Source organism: Bufo gargarizans, chromosome 3 (genome assembly GCF_014858855.1).
Source record: "Bufo gargarizans isolate SCDJY-AF-19 chromosome 3, ASM1485885v1, whole genome shotgun sequence".
Lineage (NCBI taxonomy): Eukaryota > Metazoa > Chordata > Amphibia > Anura > Bufonidae > Bufo > Bufo gargarizans.
In genome coordinates this window covers 365,379,697-365,403,215 of record NC_058082.1, presented here as the reverse complement: position 1 = coordinate 365,403,215, position 23,519 = coordinate 365,379,697, and the positions used below count along the sequence as shown (strand labels likewise).

General features: G+C 43.4%; 1 protein-coding gene across 1 annotated transcript in view; it reads right to left on the bottom strand.

Annotated features, from left to right (window-relative positions):
- SLC9A1 (solute carrier family 9 member A1) overlaps positions 1–23,519 on the bottom strand; it is a 74,792-nt gene that overhangs the window by 2,872 nt on the left and 48,401 nt on the right. The window contains exons 5-10 of the mRNA XM_044288043.1: positions 17,929–18,122; positions 11,384–11,473; positions 7,936–8,006; positions 4,209–4,382; positions 2,380–2,494; positions 2,136–2,237 (exon numbers count right to left, since the gene is read on the bottom strand). Of these exons, the coding sequence (XP_044143978.1) occupies positions 2,136–2,237; positions 2,380–2,494; positions 4,209–4,382; positions 7,936–8,006; positions 11,384–11,473; positions 17,929–18,122 (746 nt within the window). The remainder of the gene's footprint in view (positions 1–2,135; positions 2,238–2,379; positions 2,495–4,208; positions 4,383–7,935; positions 8,007–11,383; positions 11,474–17,928; positions 18,123–23,519) is intronic.

Below are 23,519 nucleotides of genomic sequence, written 5' to 3'. Positions count from 1 at the left end.
GGGTTCCTTACAGGAAAGCGCTGCCAATTCTGAAACGTGCTTGATGGAAGTGATAGCCACCAAGAATGAGACCTTCCAGGAGAGAATACGGAGGTGAACTGTGTTTAAATGCTCAAATGGAGCCGATTGGAGAGAACACAGAACCAGATTCAAGTCCCAAGAAGGCAAGGGAGGACGATCAGGAGAAACTGTATGGGCCAACCCTTGCAGGAAGGTCTTATCCGGAGCCTGAAGTGCCAGAGGACGCTGTAAAAAAAATTGACAGCGCTGACACCTGTCCCTTCAAGGAATTAAGGGCAAGGCCCAAATCCAGACCTGACTGCAGAAATGAAAGAATGACAGGAAGAGAGAAGCGTAGCGGGGAGAGGCTACGTTTTTCACAGAAACGCAAAAAGGACTTCCAAGTTCTGTAATAAATCCTGGACGACACCTGTTTCCTGGCTTTATCATGGTGCAGATGACCCTGAGAGAGAAGATCTAGTTTGAGTCTCCTAGGAGACAAACTATGTCTGTGTACCACGCACGACAAGGTCAATCCAGAGCGATGAGGATCGTTTGGATGCCCTCCATCTTGATTTTGCGTAAGACTCGGGGCAGTAGAGAGAGAGGTGAAAATACGTACACCAGGAACACCCGCCCCATGGTGTCACCAGCGCATCTACTGCGCATGCCCTGGGATCTTTTGTTCGAGAGAAGATAAGGAGCTTGTGGTTGAGTCTGGATGCCATCAGGTCCACCTCTGGTCAGCCCCACCGGAGACATATCACTTCGAACACCTCCAGATGCAGAGAGGGGGGGTGACAGAACCGGTGTTGGCTCACAGCATGCGGAGCAGACAGAGTCTGGCTGGCCACGAGGAAACTTAATGTTGCATTTCACACATGCATAATAAGTGGCGGCTGTTGGAATGCGGGGGTTACCAGTGGTTTCAGACATGGCTGCTCACTGATGTACTCAAGGCTGGAGGGGGAAGGAACCGTCCTACCAGTATGCAAGGGACCCAGGCTCTGTGGTCCCTGAAGACGCGTGCTGCCGGCTAAAGTCCGAGTCCACTGGTGTGGCCGCGGTCGTCTGAATCCTCCGAGCTGCGGTGGGAAACTTAGCCCTGCACCCTTGGGTCACAGTGGGAGGCCCGAATGCTGCCTACCCTTCCCAAGAAGCCGGGGCCTAAATTTGCAGCGCCTGGCGATCAGGAGTCACTTCCGGTCTGCCAGAGTGATCCGAAGCAGAGCACAGAGGCTCCCGCTTGTCTATACCGGCCGTGGGAATAAATATTCGTGGTCCGAAAAAACAAAAAACAAAAACACACAGGAAGCCCAAAGGGAAGCCGGGACAAAAATACAAAAGGTAATCGGCCGGAGGTAATATGACCAATGTGCCCAGTGCCCCTATCCCAGAAATAAAGAGATCTCTCTGGGGACTTGAACCTATAACATGACCATGTTAAGTCCCCTTACACACACGAGGTGGCCGAGAGGGGATGAAGATGGGGTGAGTAGTCATCCCGACTACTCACCCCATCTTCATCCTCTTCTCTTCACCCCTCCTTCGACTACCAACAGGGTCACATCTTCAGCAGCTGGCACCCAAAGTGGCAGGAGACTGGAATGGCGGGGGGAGGTTTCGCCAGATCAAGGTGACCCTTTGGCTGGCGGGAAGCAGGAGACCTGGGCTTCCCCTGGTCCACTTTTGCTTCTTGGGGAGGTTGAGCGGTGAGAGAATCCGAAATCAGACACCGGTCTAGCTCCCGGGGTAGACAGAGGGGCTCGGTGCCCGTTTCCCCTACCTAAAAGGGAAAGAGATGGAAAAAAAAAAAAAAAAAACTGATGTGCTCTCTCCAGGCTGGAGGAGGTATAGCTGGCAGAGGAGGAGCTAACACTTTTTAGCCTAGTGTCGCCTCCTAGTGGCAGCAAGCAGCTATACTCACTGTTCTTTGTCCCCCAATGATACGAGCGAGAAATAAGATCATGCAATACACTATAAAGCATTGTCACAGACGACACTTTACCATGTCAGAAAATAACAAAAGTATCATCAGGTTCCCACAGGAAATGGAGGCTACATAATTGAAAGCATAAACCGCAAGGTCTTTTTTTAAATGTATAATTCATTGCACAAATTCATTGCACACTTACCCGAAGATCTATCTGATTAATTTTTTGCCGTCTGAGTAACATCTGGTTCCAGGCTTCCTCATATGGATCAGCAACCAATGTGTGCCTGTTGTAAGAGCGTAGCTAGATTTGGATGAACAAAAAATGGTTCTTTTTAGCACAATATAAGAAGGGGTCACACATAAAATAACATGGCTAGAGACAAATCAATATATGATAACACAAAAGATAATTAAGGTGCATAGGGCCTCTGAAATCAACTCACCCTTTGACGTGTTTTTTGTAAGTTGTTGCGGAGAATCTTGCGGATCTCCTCCTCTTTAACTTTAGATAGTGTTGGAATGAATCTATCTGATAGCTTAGGCTTTGGTTGAATATTCCTGCAAAGAATGATGTGTGAATCTTACATGCAAGCTTTCCAAATAGATATTGGTTTGTTTTAAGGGAATTTGAATAAATCCTTATTCTGATAAGTCTCAAATTGGGCAACATACATGCATACAGACCAGTCTCTCATGCATTTCACTAACCCAGCGCACTAACAAATGTGCATTGTCGTAATTATTGGCCCAGAGGAACCAAGCAACACCTACAGAGGTTAGAAGACAGGCTTAGACACACAAGGACAAACTGAGCTCTCTAGAGGGGGTCTATCAAGATGAAAGCCATGGTAAAATATGCGATGATGGACCACCCGACTTTCCTAGGAGCATAAGTGAGATTCCTACTAGGACTTGGTAAGAGACACAAAAAAATGATATTTAATTTTATTAAGACTAATTGGATAATGTGGGTGAAATTATACCATCTAGATTGGCGAATAAATAAATTAACTGATTATCTTCATATTGAGATGTAGTCTTAGGATATTGTGAGGATTCATTCTACCTGCAGAAGAATCTAGACTCAATCTATCAAAGCATTAAATGATTGCTTATATATATATATATTGATAGTAATATTCTTCGCCAAGCTAAATGATAGATTCCCACAGGAAAGACTTGTTCCAAGTTTTTCCGATTTAATAATAATAGCTTTGATCATAGATCCCTGTTTGTCTTAAAGGGAACCTATCACCGGGATTTTGGGTATAGAGCAGACATGAGCTGCTAGATAGTCGCTAACACATCTGCAATATCCATTCCCCATAACTCTGTGTGCTTTTATTGTGTAAAAAAACCCAATGATTTTATATATAGATACACACACATAAAATAATCTTTCTCTGCGCAGTGTAAGAGAACACTGGACTCATCTCTCAAGCATGGAGGAGACAGGAATCATCTAAGGTTACTTTACATATCTATGAAATCGTTTTTTTTACACAATAAAAGCACAGAGAGCTATGGGGACTGGATATTGCGGATGTGCTAGCGGCGATTTAGCAGCCCATGTCCTCAGCTTTATACCCAAAATCCCGGTGACAGGTTCCCTTTAATAGTCTTCCCAAAGTCATATGTGTAAAAATAGTCCAGGATGGGGCTGAAGGATACAGTTATCCCCAAGTTATATCCTTTAATGGATTTGCCCATTCTTGAAGTCATGTGACGTATAGTTGGTTAGAAGGGGGCAGAATATATTTAGCATTCTATATTGATGTCTAGGATTAGACATGTCCATGAGGTTTCCTCTGAACAGAAGTGATGTATATAAATAATTTTCCCATTTTGATATCCTAACCTAATAGCTTTGTTATAATGTGACAAGTTACTTCTACTCACATGTATTAAGCTTGTAATGCTTTATATCAACGCTGAATATATTAATTTGCATATATCAATGTTTATTTACTTATTTATGTTTATACCTTGTAACCAATAAATCTGCATATTTTTATACCACCTGTGTATTATTGTATAATGGAAAACTACACCTTTAGCATTAACGCTAAAAGAACTTCCTATCCGAGGAAATAGTCGGACTCAGATGTGAATTGTATCGATTAGGTTGTCTACAACTCACCAGGTCACGATTTCAAGAATTTATGACAAATTTTATTTTTTTTCAGGATTTTAAGACCATAATTAATAATTCTTAATTGCATTATGACCATAATTAATAATGATTAAATTATGACCGCCCGACAGCACTTACTGCATGGATACGGTAGATACAGCAGACGGGATCCTTCCAATGCCACCACTCTCCACTAACTCTATTGCCTGCTTCATCTCCATTTTATGATAAAAGGCAATGAGCTGTGGCTCTGTAGATCTCTCCCCTGCAATAAGGCACTTCTTCACATAAGTTTTATTGAAGCGGTTCAATCTGCATCAAAAGAGATTTTGTTAGGTCAATACTCCTTTAAATACTGAACTTACATATTGATTATTCACATAAAATAGACAACTGTAAGAAATGTATGATGTTTTCTTCTAATGGACTGACGCTGGCCAGGCACCAGGTTTAGCAGCAGTATCTCTAAAACCTGGCACTCCACGTGTCCTCCAACTGTGGCAGAATGGATATCCAAAGTTGACCGGGTTTATTGGTTGGAGGAATTGGCTCAAAATAGTAGCTTAAATTCCAGAAAACTTGGGAAGCTTAGGTTACGTTTAGAAACTTTAAATACCGACACCTTTATGTACCCTCTTAGGACATAGTCTACATCAAGAAGGAACACTCCCCATTATAGCGATCATCGAATACTTGGTATTTACTAAATTTAAGATCTGTCATACTCATCCCCTACCCACACCCCCTTGTTTTTCATGGAGCAAGAAGGAAGAACCCAAGACACATCCTCGCATATTGCTCTAGGATTCTTATATTACTGCTGACAGTATTTCCTGCAAGATAGTTCCTACCTATTATTAACGATTACTGTTATACCATCAGCCCCTATTGGTATATATTTTCGCGACTGTATACACACACACACACACACACACACACACACACAAGGATCTGGTTTGGATAATTTCTCTGTACTGTATTGTTATTATTGAAACTTGCAATAAGAATAAATTAAAGGCTATGTACATCTTCAGGGGCAATTTTTGTTAATGATTGCATTTTACAAATTTTTGTCTAAAAATAATATTTTCAATTGGCCTTTATTAAAAATATTGAGCCATTCTGTCACTAAGCATTAACAGTTTTTTCTAACTTTGTGCTGGTCATTTAATAAACATTATCTCTATACTAAGGGTGCTGGCACAGAGTGCAGTTCTGACATGCATTCAGGATGCAGTTTTTTTATTGTAGCTAGCTGAAATGAACTAAATCATTTCAACTAAATTGAAAACTGCATCCTGATTCGTGTCAGAAGTGCACTGTGTGCCAGCACCCCAAATTGTCATAAACACTTATTTAAGCCAGATTCTAATCAGTAAGCCAAGAACTGAGCAACAATGAGTTTTTAGTAGGGCAAAGATAAGGAACCCATCAGCTCCTGGTCTGACGGAAAAGACAAAAATTCCACAGGCTGCTACTATAATATCTCAGCTATGTACACAGAAAAGGATTCATATTTTTTTTATAAAGACCTATTGACCTTTTTTTACCTCAAAATAAGTACAATGCAATAATAATAAAAAATGAGGGTCTACATTTAAAAAAAAAAGAAATTCATACCATTTCTGGTGAACAGTATTTCCCACACATAAATAGACTTTTAAGATGCAATATGGGACATGATCAGAATCTGTAACCAGTCATGGTTCGAGGCAGCTTATTGTTCACCTAAACATATTCTCAGTGACTCATTAACACCTCTTCACACCAGCGCTTTTTAGCATTTCGCAATGTGGCGGCCAATTATGGCCTTTTTGACCAATATATAAATATGGAGAAATGTATGAAAGAGTTAGTTAGTACCAATCAACAAGCTTTTGGGTTGTGTTAAACCAGAGTAGGTTCCCCTATGAATAAAGGGCGAGGCTAGAGTCCACACTTTAAATATAATTTGTCACCTGGTCTAGGCTTCAATGACCTCTGCGCTAGTATTTTTATTGCTGTTGTGCTTGTAACAGCAGAATCCCTTGATCAGTTGCAGGATGGACACAAACAGTGCCTAACGGACCCCAATGACTACAGAAGATAATTGGTTTTATAAAGGCTAACAGGTTTATGTTGCCTTATCCAAGGGCAGTATAAATTAGTGACAGAGGCACAGATTCAAGCGCTAGGTTACTTATTTTACGGAAAGTACAGCAAGAAAAAAGGTCCCATTAACCTTCTGCGACAACCTCTATAATGTTTGATGCATACTTTAAGTGTAAGTAGGGTGTCACTGATAGTACAGAGGGAGCCGAACTGCAGCCCAAATGGCCTCCTAGCATGCCCGCCCCCCCGGATGTTTTCATTTGTGCACAGGGAGAAGCAGCAGAGGCAGTTCGGGAACCAGGAGCGGAGGGTCCGGTAAGTAGAATCAGTGTGAGGGGCATTTCCAGGCTCCGATGACCCCTTTAAGTCAGTCATTTACCTTTATGTAGCCTGATCCTTTCGCTGCTGACAGCCAACATTCTCACTGAACTGGGCATACAGAGAAAGCTGTCAATCATCACCTAGGGCAGTGGTGGGCAAACTTTTTAGTCAACTGAGCCAAATATCAACAAAACCGCGATTGAAATTTCTTTTATGAGCCAATTTTTTTTTCCACTACCCTCGTCACTTCCTGTTGTGACGCAGCACGTTCCGACGTTTGGGAGGAGGTGTGTACACCCTCGATTACTCCAGTTTCCTGTGTGATAATAGTGGGAGGAAAAATGCGTTATATGAGATGTACACGCCCTCTCCAGCTTTGCAGAACGCAAATGCGTTCCACAGGCAGGGCCGGTTCTAGGTGAAATGAGGCCCTGGTGCGAAAAACAATAGGGCCGCCCCCCCCCCCAATGCACATTTCTCCAGTCCAAACAGAACCAGGGTGGAAGCGGCCCCGGGGAACATTTCTCCAGCAGTGCCAGTACATGCACAGACATCCCTCTCATGAATCTGAGATGTCTGTGCATGTGCTGGCACTGCTGGAGAAATGTGCCACGGGGCCGCCCTGGTTCTGTCACATCTCTCTCATGACGCCGAGTCATTCGCGCCACCCCCCCATTCACATTTTATCCAGTTCAAACAGAACCAGGGCATCCCCATGGCACATTTCTCCAGTCCAAACAGAACCAGGGTGGGCTAGTTACAGTACACTGGCTGGCACTACTGGGACGGGTGAGATGGTGGGAATGGGATCCAGTAACTAAGTGGTTACTGGCTATATACCTAAGTGGTTACTGGCTATATACCAGTAACTGTTGGAACTTGGCTGCCTCCTGTCACAGTCTCAGAAGAGTCTGTGGGCGGCGGGCCGCAGGCCTTCCCTGGCAGAGTCTGTGGCTGGCTGCCGCTGGTTCTTCCTCTCTGCTCTGGGGGCGGAGCTGTGGCAACGTCAGACAGACGTGGCACGCTCACTCACAGCCATGCTCATCGAGTCTCTTAGAGGCAGGCAGAGCGCCGCCCAGGACTCCATGTGCAGCTGCGCTTAGCGTAGTGACAGTAGCGGAGTTAGAAAACTTAGCAGCGCCGCCACACAGGTCACCTGTAAGAGCAGCATTCAAGGGGCTAAAGAGCCGCTTGTGGCTCGCGAGCCGCGGTTTGCCGACCACTGACCTAGGGGAATAGGCAGCTCATGAATACTAAAGAAACCACAGTGCATGTACAGCACTGAGGACTCCAAACAGCTCTGGTGCAGCAGAAACTGGGATTTTATGAAAATACAGCTAGAAAAAGGCACTGGAATCAGGGCCCGTATCACCATTTTATACTGCCATTGGACATGCAGCATAAACCTCGTTAAAGATTTCCTTTAACAGTGAACAGCGACAATGTGACTTACTTGTCCTTCCAGTGATGATGGCCATAGTGACCACAAATGTCTTCAATTCCAGTCAGAAGATGATCAAGAAACTAAAAAATAAAAAAAAATTACTAATCTAGTATCAAGAATTTTTCTGAATACCATACATGTGTTGACACTCAAGCATGTTTAATAAAAGACAATTGAATGTCATGGTGTACAGATAGCTCCACGGCAAATAATTACTAGTTTCAAAAGTTATATGGTTCAATACGACCATGCACCAATATAATAATAGACCATCAACATGTTAAAGGGGTTATCCCACTTAGCGTTTTTATACTTACCTGCTGCCACCGCGCGTTCACTTCCTGGATTCTGGCTGGGGGCGGGCTTCATCTTGATTGAAGTCTTCTCCCGGCCGGGTCGCGCGCTGGACTGAATGCGCACGCCGCCGCGCATGCGCAATGGTGACTTATTTCTGGCCAGTATAGTACAGAGCCGGCGTGCGCGTTCGCAGCTCTGTACTATTCTGGCCGGGAAGAAGTCACCGTCGCGGGTGTGCGTTCAGAACAGCGAGCGGCCCGGCCGGAAGAAAAGGCGGCGTCTTCTGGGCAAGTGCGACCATCGAGATTTTGGAGAAGAGCGGAGGTCGTAACCAGGGGAGACCGAGTCACAACAATCAGGTAAGTGGGGATGAATTTTATCCTAATCGGTGGGAATTTGTTAATAAAGTATATTTACAAAAATGATCACTGTCAAATCATTAACAGATTTAACAGTGATCATTATGATGGGATAACCCCTTTAATAAAGGCTAATGGAATTTTTGTCCTGCACTACCAAGTCACTCCCTCTGTATTTTGGATGAAGTTGTGGGGTTTGCATCCAGCAGAATTTAAATAAAGTCTGTTATATTGGTTTGAGCTGCAGTACCCAGGCTGATGCTTCCCCTGTCATTAACACAAAATTGGGTCTAGATTACAGATAAGCGAATCGGTTCATCTCAGCCACAATTCTACACTGCTGCTTGATTGACAGGGCTGGACATCTTGGCCTGCCCCAACAATCCTGCGCTGTTGCTCTGAGTAGAGGCAGAAGCATCGAGTGGTCATGCATATACTACCTGGAAGATTAGCAGTGCATGCACAATCGCTGCTTCAGTAGCAGAGCCTCTGCACTTGCACCGCTACTCGGAGCAGCAGTGCAGGCGCAAGATTGTTGGTGCCAGTCAAGATGACCAGCCCTGTCAAGGGATCCCCACCGGTCCTAAGAATGAAGAGAATGTAGGCCACAACACAACAGATGTGTGCTCTATGTGCATGGGACCGTTTGTTCCCAATCGCTGAGCAACAGTAGAGCTGCAATTACATGCAGCAATCATCTCCTCTGTATGGGGATGAATGACTGGTACTGCTACGGTGTTCCTTAGAGATGCAACATTGACACATTCAAAGAGCTATAACAAAGCTGTAAGATGGCTTTTTCAGGACAAATTGCAGCTTTTATTTGGGGGTTCTATAAATTTATTGTTAAATGGGATGTCCTATGTGGATATGTCCTGATGGGAAAATCTCTACATTTCTAAATAAAAAATAATTTTGTGTTGCACCATTCCAAGACCTATTTTCTTTTTATTCTTCTGCCAATGTAGCCATATGGAGGGACAAGTTGGAGGTTTTTTTTTGCTCCAATTTGGGGTATATATAATTTTTTTGTTACAGGGTAATGGGTGAAAAGAAAAAAATGGCAATTCCACTATTGTTTTCCTTTTCTTCCACACCATGTGCAATAGGTTACCTTTTAACTGGTTCATTATAGTTGCGGCTGTACCACATCTACCGTATTTTTCGCTTTATAAGACGGGGGGGAATAGCAGTGCGTCTTATAAAGAGAAGGTGGAAAGTTTTACATTGCAGACACTGATACATCGCCAGCCGCTATGCTGCACAGCGTGGCCTGCGATGTATCAGAGCTCTATCGCACGGGGTGGGAGGAGGGGCTAGAGACTGGCAGCTGCTGTTTCACTCACGGCAGGGCCCGGTGCAGTCACTGCACTCCATTACACCGGGCCCCGCTCACAGCAGTCTTAATATGTAAAGATTACTCAAGTAAGTGAAGACTGATCCATTTTGACTTAAGACTTTTTTTAAAATTAATAATGCAAACGGAACCGTTATATCCGTTAACAGATACAAGCGTTTGCATTATTGGTGCGGATCTGTCTGTGCAGATTCAAGACGGATCCGCAGCAAACGCGACGGTGAAAGTAGCCTAACCCTCAACAAGTGGCTCTGCTTTGTTAAAGTACTGTAATGGTCTGTAGTAGTACTCACTATCAAGCTAGTAGGCCGGCCGGCAGAGTAACATCACTCAGTCATGCCCCTCCCACTTCAAAAATAAACCTGGCGGAGCAGGAGCGTGACTGACTGAGTGCTATGACCCGGTCGGCCTGCTAGCTTGATAGTGAGTACTACTACAGACCATAACAGTACTTTAACAAAGCAGAGCCACTTGTCTGTAACTAGATGGGCGAGAGGAGCTATAAACTAGCTGGGCGTTAGGGGCAGTGATAGGGGAGAGTCCATGTAACTAGCTGGGTGGGAGGAGCTATAAACTAGCTGGGTGTTAGGGGAAGTGATAGGGGAGAGTCTATGTAACTAGCTGGTGGGAGGAGCTATAAACTAGCTGGGGGTAGTAAGTGGCAGTGATAGGGAAGTGTGTGTAACTAGCTGGGTGGGAGGAGCTATAAACTAGCTGGGTGTAGTAAGTGGCAGTGATAGGGAAGTGTCCATGTAACTAGCTGGTGGGAGGAGCTATAAACTAGCTTGGGGTTGTAAGGGGCAGTGATAGGGAAGTGTCTGTAACTAGCTGGGTGGGAGGAGCTATAAACTAGCTGGGGGGTTGTAAGAGGCAGTGATAGGGAAGTGTCCATGTAACTAGCTGGTGGGAGGAGCTATAAACTAGCTGAGTGTTAGGGGCAGTGATAGGGAAGTGTCCATGTAACTAGCTGGTGGGGGGAGCTATAAACTAGCTGGGGGGTAGTAAGGGGCAGTGTCCATGTAACTAGCTGGGTGTTAGGGGCAGTGATAAGGAGTGTCCATGTAACTAGCTGGTGGGAGGAGCTATAAACTAGCTGGGTGTTAGGGGGAGTGATAGGGAAGAGTCCATGTAACTAGCTGGTGGGAGGGGCTATAAACTAGCTGGGTGTTAGGGGAGATGCTGGAGCTGTGGCAGAGAAAGGAGAGTTCAAATTGAGAAGAAAAAGCACAGGGAAGATTTATATGAGGTAAGCAAGTACATGAGCTTATCTGATAAAAACAATAGTAATGTCAGAAAAACCCCTTTAAAAAGGTACATGAAACGCATGGGTTTTCCTACAAGATCCAAGAATGAATTACAATCTAAGAGGCACTGGACAAAATGCACAGAAATTAGCCTTCTCATTAATAAAGTCAACTCTGTACCACCAGGATACTTCATTTACCTGAGTATGGATCTCTTCATTTATTGAACGCTTGGTCTCTTGCTTCTTTTTCACAGCTAAAAGTTCCACCAGTGGGCGAATTGTCATTCCCTGTATTAAATAAAATAAAAATATTTAAAAAAAACAAGCCAAAGAACACAGCAGTAAATTAACCACTTAAGGACCACAGGTTTATACCCCCCTAGTGACCAGGCCCTTTTTTACAAATCGGCACTCCACAACTTTAGCGGTTTATTGCTCGGTCATGCAACTTACCACCCAAATGAATTTTACCTCCTTTTCTTCTCACTAATAGAGCTTTCATTTGGTGGTATTTCATTGCCGCTGACATTTTTACTTTTTTTGTTATTAATCAAAATTTAACGATTTTTTTGCAAAAAAATGACATTTTTCACTTTCAGCTGTAAAATTTTGCAAAAAAAAACGACATCCATATATACATTTTTCGCCAAATTTATTGTTCTACATGTCTTTGATAAAAAAAAAATGTTTGGGCAAAAAAAAAATGGTTTGGGTAAAAGTTATAGCGTTTGCAAACTATAGTACAAAAATGTGAATTTCCGCTTTTTGAAACAGCTCTGACTTTCTGAGCACCTGTCATGATTCCTGAGGTTCTACAATGCCCAAACAGTAGAAAACCCCCACAAATGACCCCATTTCGGAAAGTAGACACCCTAAGGTATTCGCTGATGGGCATAGTGAGTTCATAGAACTTTTTATTTTTTGTCACAAGTTAGCGGAAAATGATGATGATTTTATTTTTTTTATTTTTTCTTACAAAGTCTCATATTCCACTAACTTGCGACAAAAAATAAAAAAATTCTAAAAACTTGCCATGCCCCTCACGGAATACCTTGGGGTGTCTTCTTTCCAAAATGGGGTCACTTGTGGCGTAGTTATACTGCCCTGGCAATTTAGGGGCCCAGATGTGTGAGAAGAACTTTGCAATCAAAATGTGTAAAAAATGACCGGTGAAATCCAAAAGGTGCACTTTGGAATATGTGCCCCTTTGCCCACCTTGGCAGCAAAAAAGTGTGACACATCTGGTATCGCCGTACTCAGGAGAAGTTGGGGAATGTGTTTTGGGGTGTCATTTTACATATACCCATGCTGGGTGAGAAAAATATCTTGGTCAAATGCCAACTTTGTATAAAAAAATGGGAAAAGTTGTCTTTTGCCAAGATATTTCTCTCACCCAGCATGGGTATATGTAAAATGACACCCCAAAACACATTCCCCAACTTCTCCTGAGTACGGCGATACCAGATGTGTCACACTTTTTTGCTGCCAAGGTGGGCAAAGGGGCACATATTCCAAAGTGCACCTTTCAGATTTTGCAGGCCATTTTTTACACATTTTGATTGCAAGGTACTTCTCACACATTTGGGCCCCTAAATTGCCAGGGCAGTATAACTACCCCACAAGTGACCCCATTTTGGAAAGAAGACACCCCAAGGTATTCCGTGAGGGGCATGGCGAGTTCCTAGAATTTTTTATTTTTTGTCACAAGTTAGCGGAAAATGATGATTTTTTTTTTTTTAATCTTTTTTCCTTACAAAGTCTCATATTCCACTAACTTGCGACAAAAAATAAAAAATTCTAGGAACTCGCCATGCCCCTCACGGAATACCTTGGGGTGTCTTCTTTCCAAAATGGGGTCACTTGTGGCGTAGTTATACTGCCCTGGCAATTTAGGGGCCCAAATGTGTAAGAAGTACCTTGCAATCAAAATGTGTAAAAAATGGCCGGTAAAATCCGAAAGGTGCACTTTGGAATATGCGCCCCTTTGCGCACCTTGGCATCAAAAAAGTGTGACACATCTGGTATCGCCGTACTCAGGAGAAGTTGGGGAATGTGTTTTGGGGTGTCATTTTACATATACCCATGCTGGGTGAGATAAACATCTTGGCAAAAGACAACTTTTCCCATTTTTTTATACAAAGTTGGCATTTGACCAAGATATTTTTCTCACCCAGCATGGGTATATGTAAAATGACACCCCAAAACACATTCCCCAACTTCTCCCGAGTACGGCGATACCACATGTGTGACACTTTTTTGCAGCCTAGATGCGCAAAGGGGCCCAAATTCCTTTTAGGAGGGCATTTTTAGACATTTGGATCCCAGACTTCTTCTCACACTTTCGGGCCCCTAAAAAGCCAGGGCAGTATAAATACCCCACATGTGACCCCACTTTGGAAAGAAGACACCCCCCAAGGTATTCAATGAGGGGCATGGCGAGTTCCTAGAATTTTTTTTTTTTTTGCATAAGTTAGCGGATATTGATTTTTTTTTGTTTTTTTCTCACAAAGTCTCACTTTCCGCTAACTTAGGACAAAAAATTCAATCTTTCATGGACTCAATATGCCCCTCACGGAATACCTTGGGGTGTCTTCTTTCCGAAATGGGGTCACATGTGGGGTATTTATACTGCCCTGGCTTTTTAGGGGCCCTAAAGCGTGAGAAGAAGTCTGGAATATAAATGTCTAAAAATGTTTACGCATTTGGATTCCGTGAGGGGTATGGTGCGTCCATGTGAGATTTTATTTTTTGACACAAGTTAGTGGAGTATGAGACTTTGTAAGAAAAAACAAAAACAAACAAAAAATTTCCGCTAACTTGTGCCAAAAAAAATGTCTGAATGGAGCCTTACCAGGGGGGGGGGGGGGGTTTGATCAATGACAGGGGGGTGATCACCCATATAGACTCCCTGATCACCCCCCTGTCACTGATCACCCCCCCCTGTAAGGCTCCATTCAGACATCCGCATGATTTTTTACGGATCCATGGATACATGTATCGGATCCACAGAACGCATGCGGACGTCTGAATGGAGCCTTACAGGGGGGTTATCAATGACAGGGGGTGATCAGGGTAATCAGGGTGATCACCCCCCTGTCACTGATCACCCCCCCTGTAAGGCTCCATTCAGACATCCGCATGATTTTTTACGGATCCATGGATACATGTATCGGATCCACAAAACGCATGCGGACGTCTGAATGGAGCCTTACAGGGGGGTTATCAATGACAGGGGGTGATCAGGGTAATCACCCCCCTGTCACTGATCACCCCCCCTGTAAGGCTTCATTGAGACATCCGCATGATTTTTTACGGATCCATGGATCGGATCCACAAAACGCATGCGGACGTCTGAATGGAGCCTTACAGGGGGGTTATCAATGACAGGGGTGATCAGGGTGATCACCCCCCTGTCACTGATCACCCCCCCTGTAAGGCTCCATTCAGACATCCGCATGATTTTTTACGGATCCATGGATACATGGATCGGATCCACAGAACGCATGCGGACGTCTGAATGGATCCTTACAGGGGGGTTATCAATGACAGGGGGTGATCAGGGTAATCAGGGTGATCACCCCCCTGTCACTGATCACCCCCCCTGTAAGGCTCCAATTAGACATGCGCATGATTTTTTACGGATCCATGGATACATGGATCGGATCCACAGAACGCATGCGGACGTCTGAATGGATCCTTATGGGGGGTTATCAATGACAGGGGGTGATCAGGGAGTGTATATGGGTGATCACCCGCCTGTCATTGATCACCCCCTGTAAGGCTCCATTCAGACGTCCGCATGTGTTTTGCGGATCCGATCCATGTATCCGTAAAAATCATGCGGACGTCTGAATGGAGCCTTACAGGGGAGTGATCAATGACAGGGGGTGATCAGGGAGTGTATATGGGTGATCACCCGCCTGTCATTGATCACCCCCCTGTAAGGCTCCATTCAGACGTCCGTATGCTTTTTGCGGATCCGATCCATGTATCCGTGGATCCGTAAAAATCATACGGACGTCTGAACGGAGCCTGACAGGGCGGTGATCAATGACAGGGGGGTGATCAGGGAGTTTATATGGGGTGATCATGGGTGATCAGGGGTTTATAAGGGGTTAATAAGTGACGGGGGGGGGGGGGGGGGGTGTAGTGTAGTGTGGTGTTTGGTGCGACTGTACTGACCTACCTGAGTCCTCTGGTGGTCGATCCTAACAAAAGGGACCACCAGAGGACCAGGTAGCAGGTATATTAGACGCTGTTATCAAAACAGCGTCTAATATACCTGTTAGGGGTTAAAAAATTCGGATCGCCGCTGGCAGGCTGGAGATCCACTCGCTTACCTTCCGTTCCTGTGAGCGCGCGCGCGTTCACAGGAAATCTCGCGTCTCGCGAGATGACGCCTATTGGCGTTAGTGTGACCTGGGAGCGCCGCAGCATTGACGCCTTTCGGCGTTAGTGTGACGGGAGGAGGTTAAGAAGCGTTTTGAAAAAGAATAAACAAAAAAAAGTAAACAACCAAGACTTTTTCTAAAATGAGTCATCAACACACCATAAAGTACTTCGACTGGATTGTGGACATTAGCCCCTTCCCGCATTTGGACTCAATCATGCATACAATTATGCTTAAACTGTTACCCAGGGCTTTGACACTTTAATGCATCACAACTAAAGATGAGCGAATGTCATATTTTAAAATTCGTTCACGCTTTGGTTGTAAAAGCAGAATTGCGTTATGGATTCCGTTACCACAGACCATAACGCAATTCTACGACGGAACGCATTTAGAGGCATTTCGTTATTCATTCCGTCGTAATGGAAGTCTATGGGCTGCAAAACTGATTCATCCCACTTCTATTATGACGCATGAATAACGGAATGCCTCTAAAGGCATTAAGTCATGGAATTGCGTTATGGTCAGTGCCAACGGAATCCATAACGCAATTATACTTTTACCACCAAACAAAAGCGTGAACGAATTTCATAACATGAAATTCACTCATCTCTAATCACAGCACCTGATCAAAAAATAAAAAATTTGGTATCGTCATAACCGTATCAACCCACAGAATAAAATAATCATACACAGTATTTTTTTTTTACCTATAAGATGCTCTTTACCACAACCCCAAATTGCAGCAAATACTAATGAGCGCTTGAATTATGGAAGTGGTCATTGGTACGGGAGGACCGGGAAACCGTGAATGCAGTGCTCCCCGAACTCTGTACTGTGATTTCACTTTGTGTGGCATCGGGTCACAGCGCGTGACTGAAAGAGCAGGAGCTGAATCCCCAGAGCAGAGTCCGAAGCAGGAAAGGTACGTTTTTTGTTTGTTGGGGGAAAGGGGTCAGATCTGATATCTATTTCAGGGTCTTCTTAACACTGAGGGGCTGATCTGAGGTCTGATTAACATTGGAAGTGTGATTGGGGCTCTGAACAGAGGGGTGATAAAAACTTTTTTTTTCCTTCTTATTTTCCTTTTCTAAAACCTAGGTACATCTTAGGGTACACTCAAGCGACAGTGTTTTGTGGTCTGCAAAACACTGATACTAGTTTGTATACGTTCCGAATTTTATGTACCGCACAAGGCTGCCACCATGATAGAAAATGTCTATTCTTGTCCGGACCAAAAAAAGGACATCATTTTTTTAAGGGGGCCATGCAACAGAACTATAAAATGAATGGAATTGAAATTAACGGGTCCGCACCTGTTCTGCAAAATTGGATGCGGACCCATTCATACGGTCGTGTAAATGATCCCTTATGGTGAGATCAGTTTTATCTGGCGAAAAATACAGTATACCACATGAGGTAGATATGTACCCCAAAATTATACCAATAAAAACTACAACCCGTCCCGCAAAAAACAAGCCCTCATACAGCAACATTGGAGAAAAAATAAAAATGTGGTCCCTAAAAACAATTTCAGCTAATTCCATATTAGAAAATGCTTATGCCGCTACTTCCTTTATGAATGCTCCGGTGCCCCGTAAACAGCAGTTTATGACCACATATGATGTTGCCGTATTCAGAAAAAAAAGCGTAACAAATTTTGGGGGTGCATTTTGTCCTGTTATGCCTTGGGAAAATGAAAAATTTGGGGTTAAAGCAACATTTTATTAGAAATGAGATTAACATTTTTTGATTTTCACAGCCAAGTGTTGCTAAATTTCTATGAACTGCTTGTTTGGTCAAAGCATTCAGTTCACCCCTTGATCAATTCCTTGAGGGATTTAGTTCCAAAATGGGGTCACTTTTTGGGCTCTTCTTTCTAGGTACCTCAGGGTCTCTTCGAATGTGACATGGTACTCGAAAACCATTCCTGTAAAATCTGCCCTCCAAAAACAATATTGCGCTGCTTTCCTTCTGAGGCCTGCCGTGTGCCCATGAGAAGATTTACAACCACATATAGGAGGTTTCTGTAAACTGCAGAATCCGGGTAATAAATATTCAGGTTTGTTTTGCTGTTTACCCTTGCTGTGTTACAGGAAAAATGGATTATTTCGCGTTAATTCCTGTAGAACACCTAAAGGGCTAACCAAGTTTGTAAAATTCGTTTTTAATAAATTGAGTGTAAAGGGGAAGTTTGTAAAATGCGGTCGTTTTTGGGTGGTTTGCAAAGTGTCAACCCCTTTAACATACTCCAGGAAACCAAAAACATCAATGTTTCCACCTAAAATGGTCTTGCTTACAACTGTTTTTTTTCTTCCTATACACAGCTTAAAAAACGGGTATGGTTACTTACCTGTACGAACACTGTAAAGAATATGACTGTTATTATAGCAGTCAGGAACATTTCCCTGTTGTTGCTATGTAATAAATATCCCAGGGAGAAGGCAATGGCACCACGCAGACCACCGTAGGCAATAATAAACTGATCTTTACTTGTCAGTTTGACTATGCGGAACTTGTTAATAAACCAAGTCAAACTTATGACACCTGTAGGAAGACAAGCAAAAAGAAAGTGTAAATATAAAGTATATACATGCAAACTGTATAAATACATACAAGCTCTTAAGAGTACTATAGATTATAACCAGGCAATGAAATACAGTAAGAATGTGGCAAGCCTATTCACCCTATTCAGTTAGGACACCAAGGATAAATCCACCATAAAGTCATTGAATTTGCCGCTACTGTAAAACTCCACGGGGAAGGAAGGGGGGGAAAGCTGAGCCTCCAGGTGTAACAGCAATGCCCCTGTTGCTCCTAGAACCTCATTTGCATATATACAACTTTTTTTTACCAATGCGGGCACATATGAATATGGGACCAACACAAATGCCTTCAGCTGCCAAGTGCACATGTAACAGGTCGGCCAGGGTCATGGGTAGAAATCTGCTGACAGATGTCCTTTAAGGGCACTTTCACACTAGCGTTATTCTTTTCCGGTATTGAGTTCCGTCCTAGGGGCTCAATGCCGGAAAATAACTGATCAGTTTTATCCTAATGCATCAGTATGTCTTCACTTCACTCACTCTTACGGTATTTGGCCAGAGAAAAATACCACAGCATGCTGCTGTAATTTCTCCGTCCAAAATTCTGGAACACTTGCCAAATCCGGCATTAATTTCCATTGAAATGCATTAATGCTGAATCCGGCACCAAGTGTTGTGGCAAAACTGCAAAACAATATAAATAGCAGATCTGTTTTTCCGGATGACACCGGAGAGACGGATCCGGTGTTTCAATGCATTTGTTAGACTGATCCGGATCAGTCTACAAATGCTGTTTGCACACGGATTTCCGGATCCAGCATGCAGTTCTGGCGACGGAACTGCCTGCAGGATCTTCACAACGCAAGTGTGAAAGTGCCTACCTGTATCCTCTTATGCACATAGTTGCTGAACAGCTCCAGTGCCTACGCTGAGGATGCAATGGAGGACAGACAGAAAAGTGGTCACATGACTAAATAGAGTGACTGCTGGAATACTGGTTACCATGAGCAGGTCTCCAGCAGCTCCGCGACCGGCAGCCTTTGTAGGAAAAACTTGTAAGAATTAGCAGACCCTTTTAACCCCTTCAAGACCCTGCCATTTTTCACCTTAAGGACCAGGCTATTTTTTGGAAATCTAACGTGTCACTTTACGTGGTAAAAACTTTGGAACACTTTTACTTATCCAAGCCATTCTGAGAATGTGTTCTCGTGACACATTGTACTTCATGATAGTGGTAAATTTCAGTCAATATTTTTATTTCTTTTATTTAAATCCCAAAATTGACAAAAAATAAAAATAAAATTTGCAACTTTTCACATTTCTATTTCTCTGTTCTTAAAACAGATAGTGACACCTCATATAATAGTTTTAAACAATAAAGGCATTTTTAAAAACAAAAAAAATTATTTAGTGTCTCCATATTCTGAGAGCCATATTTATTTTATTCCCCAATTGTTTTATGTAGGGGCTCATTTTTTGCGGGATGAGGTGACTGTATTATTGGTACTATTTTGGGGGCATACGCCTTTTTTGATCGCTTGGTGTTGCACTTTTTGTGATGCAAGATGACAAAACAAAAAAACTAAAATTGTTGTTTTAGCACAGTTCAAGTCAATGGGTCCGTGAAAAATCACGGATGCACACAAGATTGTCATCCGTGTCCGTGATCCGTGTCCGTTTTTTCATATCATTTCAATGGCAAACTTGACTTAGATTTTTTTTTTTTTCATTTTTCATGTCCGTGGATCCTCCAAAAAACAAGGAAGACCCACGGACGAAAAAACGGTCACTGATCACGGACCCAGTTTTTGCGGACCTTAAAAAAAAAAAAAAAAAAGGTTGTGTGCATGAGGCCTTAAGGTGAGGGGGTGGATCATGCTATATTTTTTATAGAGTCGGTCAAAACGGATGCTGCAATACCCAATATGTCTGTTTTTCTATGTATTTATTTTTTACAATTTTACCTGTTTATTTTGGGAAAGGGGCTGTTTTTTTTTTTTTTTTTACTTGAAACCCAGTCCACTCTGGGACTTCAACTTCTGGGGTCTGATTCCCTCTGCAGTGCATTACAATACATCCTGTATTGTAATGCATTAAGTGTCAGCTTGTATGCAGACAGCCTGTAAGACCCAGCCCAAGGGCTGGATCTCACAGGCTTACGTAGAAGACAAGCCTCGATTGCCTATGGAAGGCATCGGGCTGCCTTCTCTGCCATCGGGTTCCCGTCAGTGCAGCGCGGGGACCCGATGGAGATGCGGAGGGCAATCGTACCCTCTGAATGCCACAGTCAGCTTTGACCGCGGTATACAAAGGGTTAATACGCCAGCAATGGCGTTTTTCACAAATGCCGGCGTATTCAGCAGGGGCCCGGCTGTCAGTGACTGCTGGGTCCATGCTGGGTCAGGCAAAAGGTAAAACCGCAGCATGCTACGGTTTTATTTCCAGCCAAAAAATCTGAAGACTTGCCTGAATGCCGAATCTGGCATTTTTTCCCATAGGAATGCATTAGTGCAGAATGCCGGTAAAAAATTAATAAAAAAAGTGAGAAAAATAAATAAATGCCGGATCTGTTTTACCGGATGACACCGGAAAGACAGATCCGGCATTTCAATACATTTTCTGACTGATCAGGCATTTTTAAGACTGATCAGGATCCTGATCAGTCTTACACATGCCATCAGTTGGCATACGTTTTGCCTGACCCGGGAGCAGTTCCGGCGACGGAACTGCTTGCCGGATCACTCTGCCGTGTGAAATTAGTGAAAGTAGCCCAAGTTTCAAAACTTATCACTATCAAAATCTGTCCAGCTTGCCTTATATACTTACTGCTGACATCAGCCTAAGTGTGTCCAAACAGGTCTGGACATATCTATTGGGATATCTCCAATATAATGCATTAATACTATAACTAAATAGGCTTTGTATGAACTTAAACCTTTATGGACCTCCGCCGTACAGGTCCCCAAACATGGTGCCCGCTTGCACGTGCAGCGGGCGCCATAGCCTCCGAGTTTCTGCTATTTTAAATAGCGGAGACCCTCGGCACATGTATGCGATCAGCCTTAAAGGGGTATTCTCATCTCGCTTATTCATCCTTCCCTGCAGTCACTCTGCTGGTAACTTCCTGGTTTTCTGCAGATAAGGCTGGGCGGGCTTAGGCAGCTAGAGTGAAGGCCGGCCACGCCTCTGTATGACATCACACTGAGAGCTGAGTCCTGTGCTAGTTCATGTGAAGAGAATGAGTCATCAGTCTGGAAGCCTGCAGTATCTGAGGCCCCTCCCCCTGCTGGGGAATCCTCAGAGAGTGATAAGTGAGCTCAGTGTACAGTAACATGTGGCTGTTCTGCAGTTTTACACACAAAATCTCAGTCTGATCTCTTACAAACCCATTTAGTTTATCAAGAACTATAATTCCATATTATACATTAGCTCAAAAGCTTGTCAGCTAGTAGACTTCTAATCTGTGCTTTTGTCTCCCATAAAACACGACAATCCCCCAGCACTGATGCAGATTTGTTTCCATTACAGCTGTACTCCAGTTGTGTATAAACCTTACACTATGTATCTGTATAGATGCATATACAGCTCAGCTACATGTGGCCACTCCAGCCCCCTAACATCACTTTGGCTGAATGGCTTCCTATACAGCTCTGCTACATCTTTATTCTACTCCTCCTCTAGCACTGTGTCTGAAAAGCTTCATATACAGCTCTGCTACATCTGTCTCTCTTCCATCAGCATTGATGCTGACCCACCACATATACATCTCTGCTAAATCAGTCTATTTCCTTCACCTTCACCATTATTTCCTTCACCGTTAGTACCAATGGTGCCTCAAACAGCCCCCCAATCGTTGGTGGAATTAGCAGTGAACATAGAAGCAATACTCACCCACCGCTTGTCCTCAGACGCTGTCCGTCCGCATTGACTTCTCTGCACAAACTGTTCGGGCGGCCACGTATGCGCAGAACTATATTAGACGCGGCTGAGAAGAAAATGGATTTGCACATGCGCGGCCTGCCGGCAACGTGCGCACACAGTGCGAGTGAGAGGCCGGCTGCAGGATCACAATAGAAACCAGTGCGCAAGTGCGGCCCATGGATGCGGCTGCCGAGCGGTGGCCGTATCCATGGGCAGCAAAAGTAAACAATGGAAAAAGAAAAGTGCATTTCCAGGATAACAGTGCGATTTTTTTAATAACATATTTAGAGAAAAGTACACAGGGGAATAAACAATTTTATCAGATATGATTAGTAAGATGGGAATACCCCTTTAAGGCTGATCGCATACATTTTTCCCTTCAAGATGCCGTGGTCAAATGTGACCACAGCATCTGCGCAGTCCGGAAGTGGAAGTAGCACACTACCGCTATTGTAACAGCGTTCCCCGGCTGAGATCGGGAAACATGTTACTTTAATCTAATAGGCTGAAGCCACAAGCAGGATTCGGTGCCTATTAGATGACTATAACAATACAGGCCACTAGGTGGCAGCATTGTATTGGTAGTATTGTCACCCAAGGTTACTTAAAAAAAAAAAAGTTAAAGTTTTAGCAAAAAAAAAAAAAAAAAAAAAAAAAAAAAAGTTCAAATCACTCCCCCTTTCCTTAAAATAAAAATACTTAAAGTGGTTGTCAGAGTTATAAAAAAAAAAAAATAAAAAAAAAAATGCATAGCAATATATAACGAAGCTAAGCAAGTTTTATGCAAAAAATAAAAAATACCGTATATATTTCCTAATTTCCTTGGTTCTTTTCTGGCCCTTTGTTTACATGCAATAAAAACAATCTCTGCCCCTCCCCCTGCTCTGCTAAGGATACTTTCACACTAGCGTTTTTCATTCCCAGCATAGAGTTCGTCACAGGGGCTCTATACCGGAAAAGAACTGGTCAGTTATCCCTATGCATTCTGAATGGAGAGTAATCTGTTCAGGATGCATCAGGATGTCTTCAGTTCGGTCGTTTTGACTAATCAGGTAAAAGATAAAACTGTAGCATGCTACGGTTTTATCTCTGGCGAAAAAAACTTGCCTGAATTTTTCCCCCATAGGAATGTATTAGTGCCGGATCCTGCATTCAAAATACCGGAACGCCGGGTCCGTCCTGCGCATGTGCAGACCGGTAAAAATTAAAAATAATATACAAGACGGATCCGTCTGTCCGCATGGCAAGCGGAGAGACGGATCCGTTCTTGCAATGCATTTGTGAGACGGATCCGCATGCACCCGTACACAACTACAAAAAAAGTTATAGGGGTCAGAATATGGTTATAAAAAATAAATTGTTTTCCTTAAAAGATTTACATTTTTGTTTTCAGTATTAAAACGCCCCAAAAAATATACAAGTATGGTATCGTAACTGTACTGACCTGGAGAATGAAATTTTACCTCAGTGTAGGTGT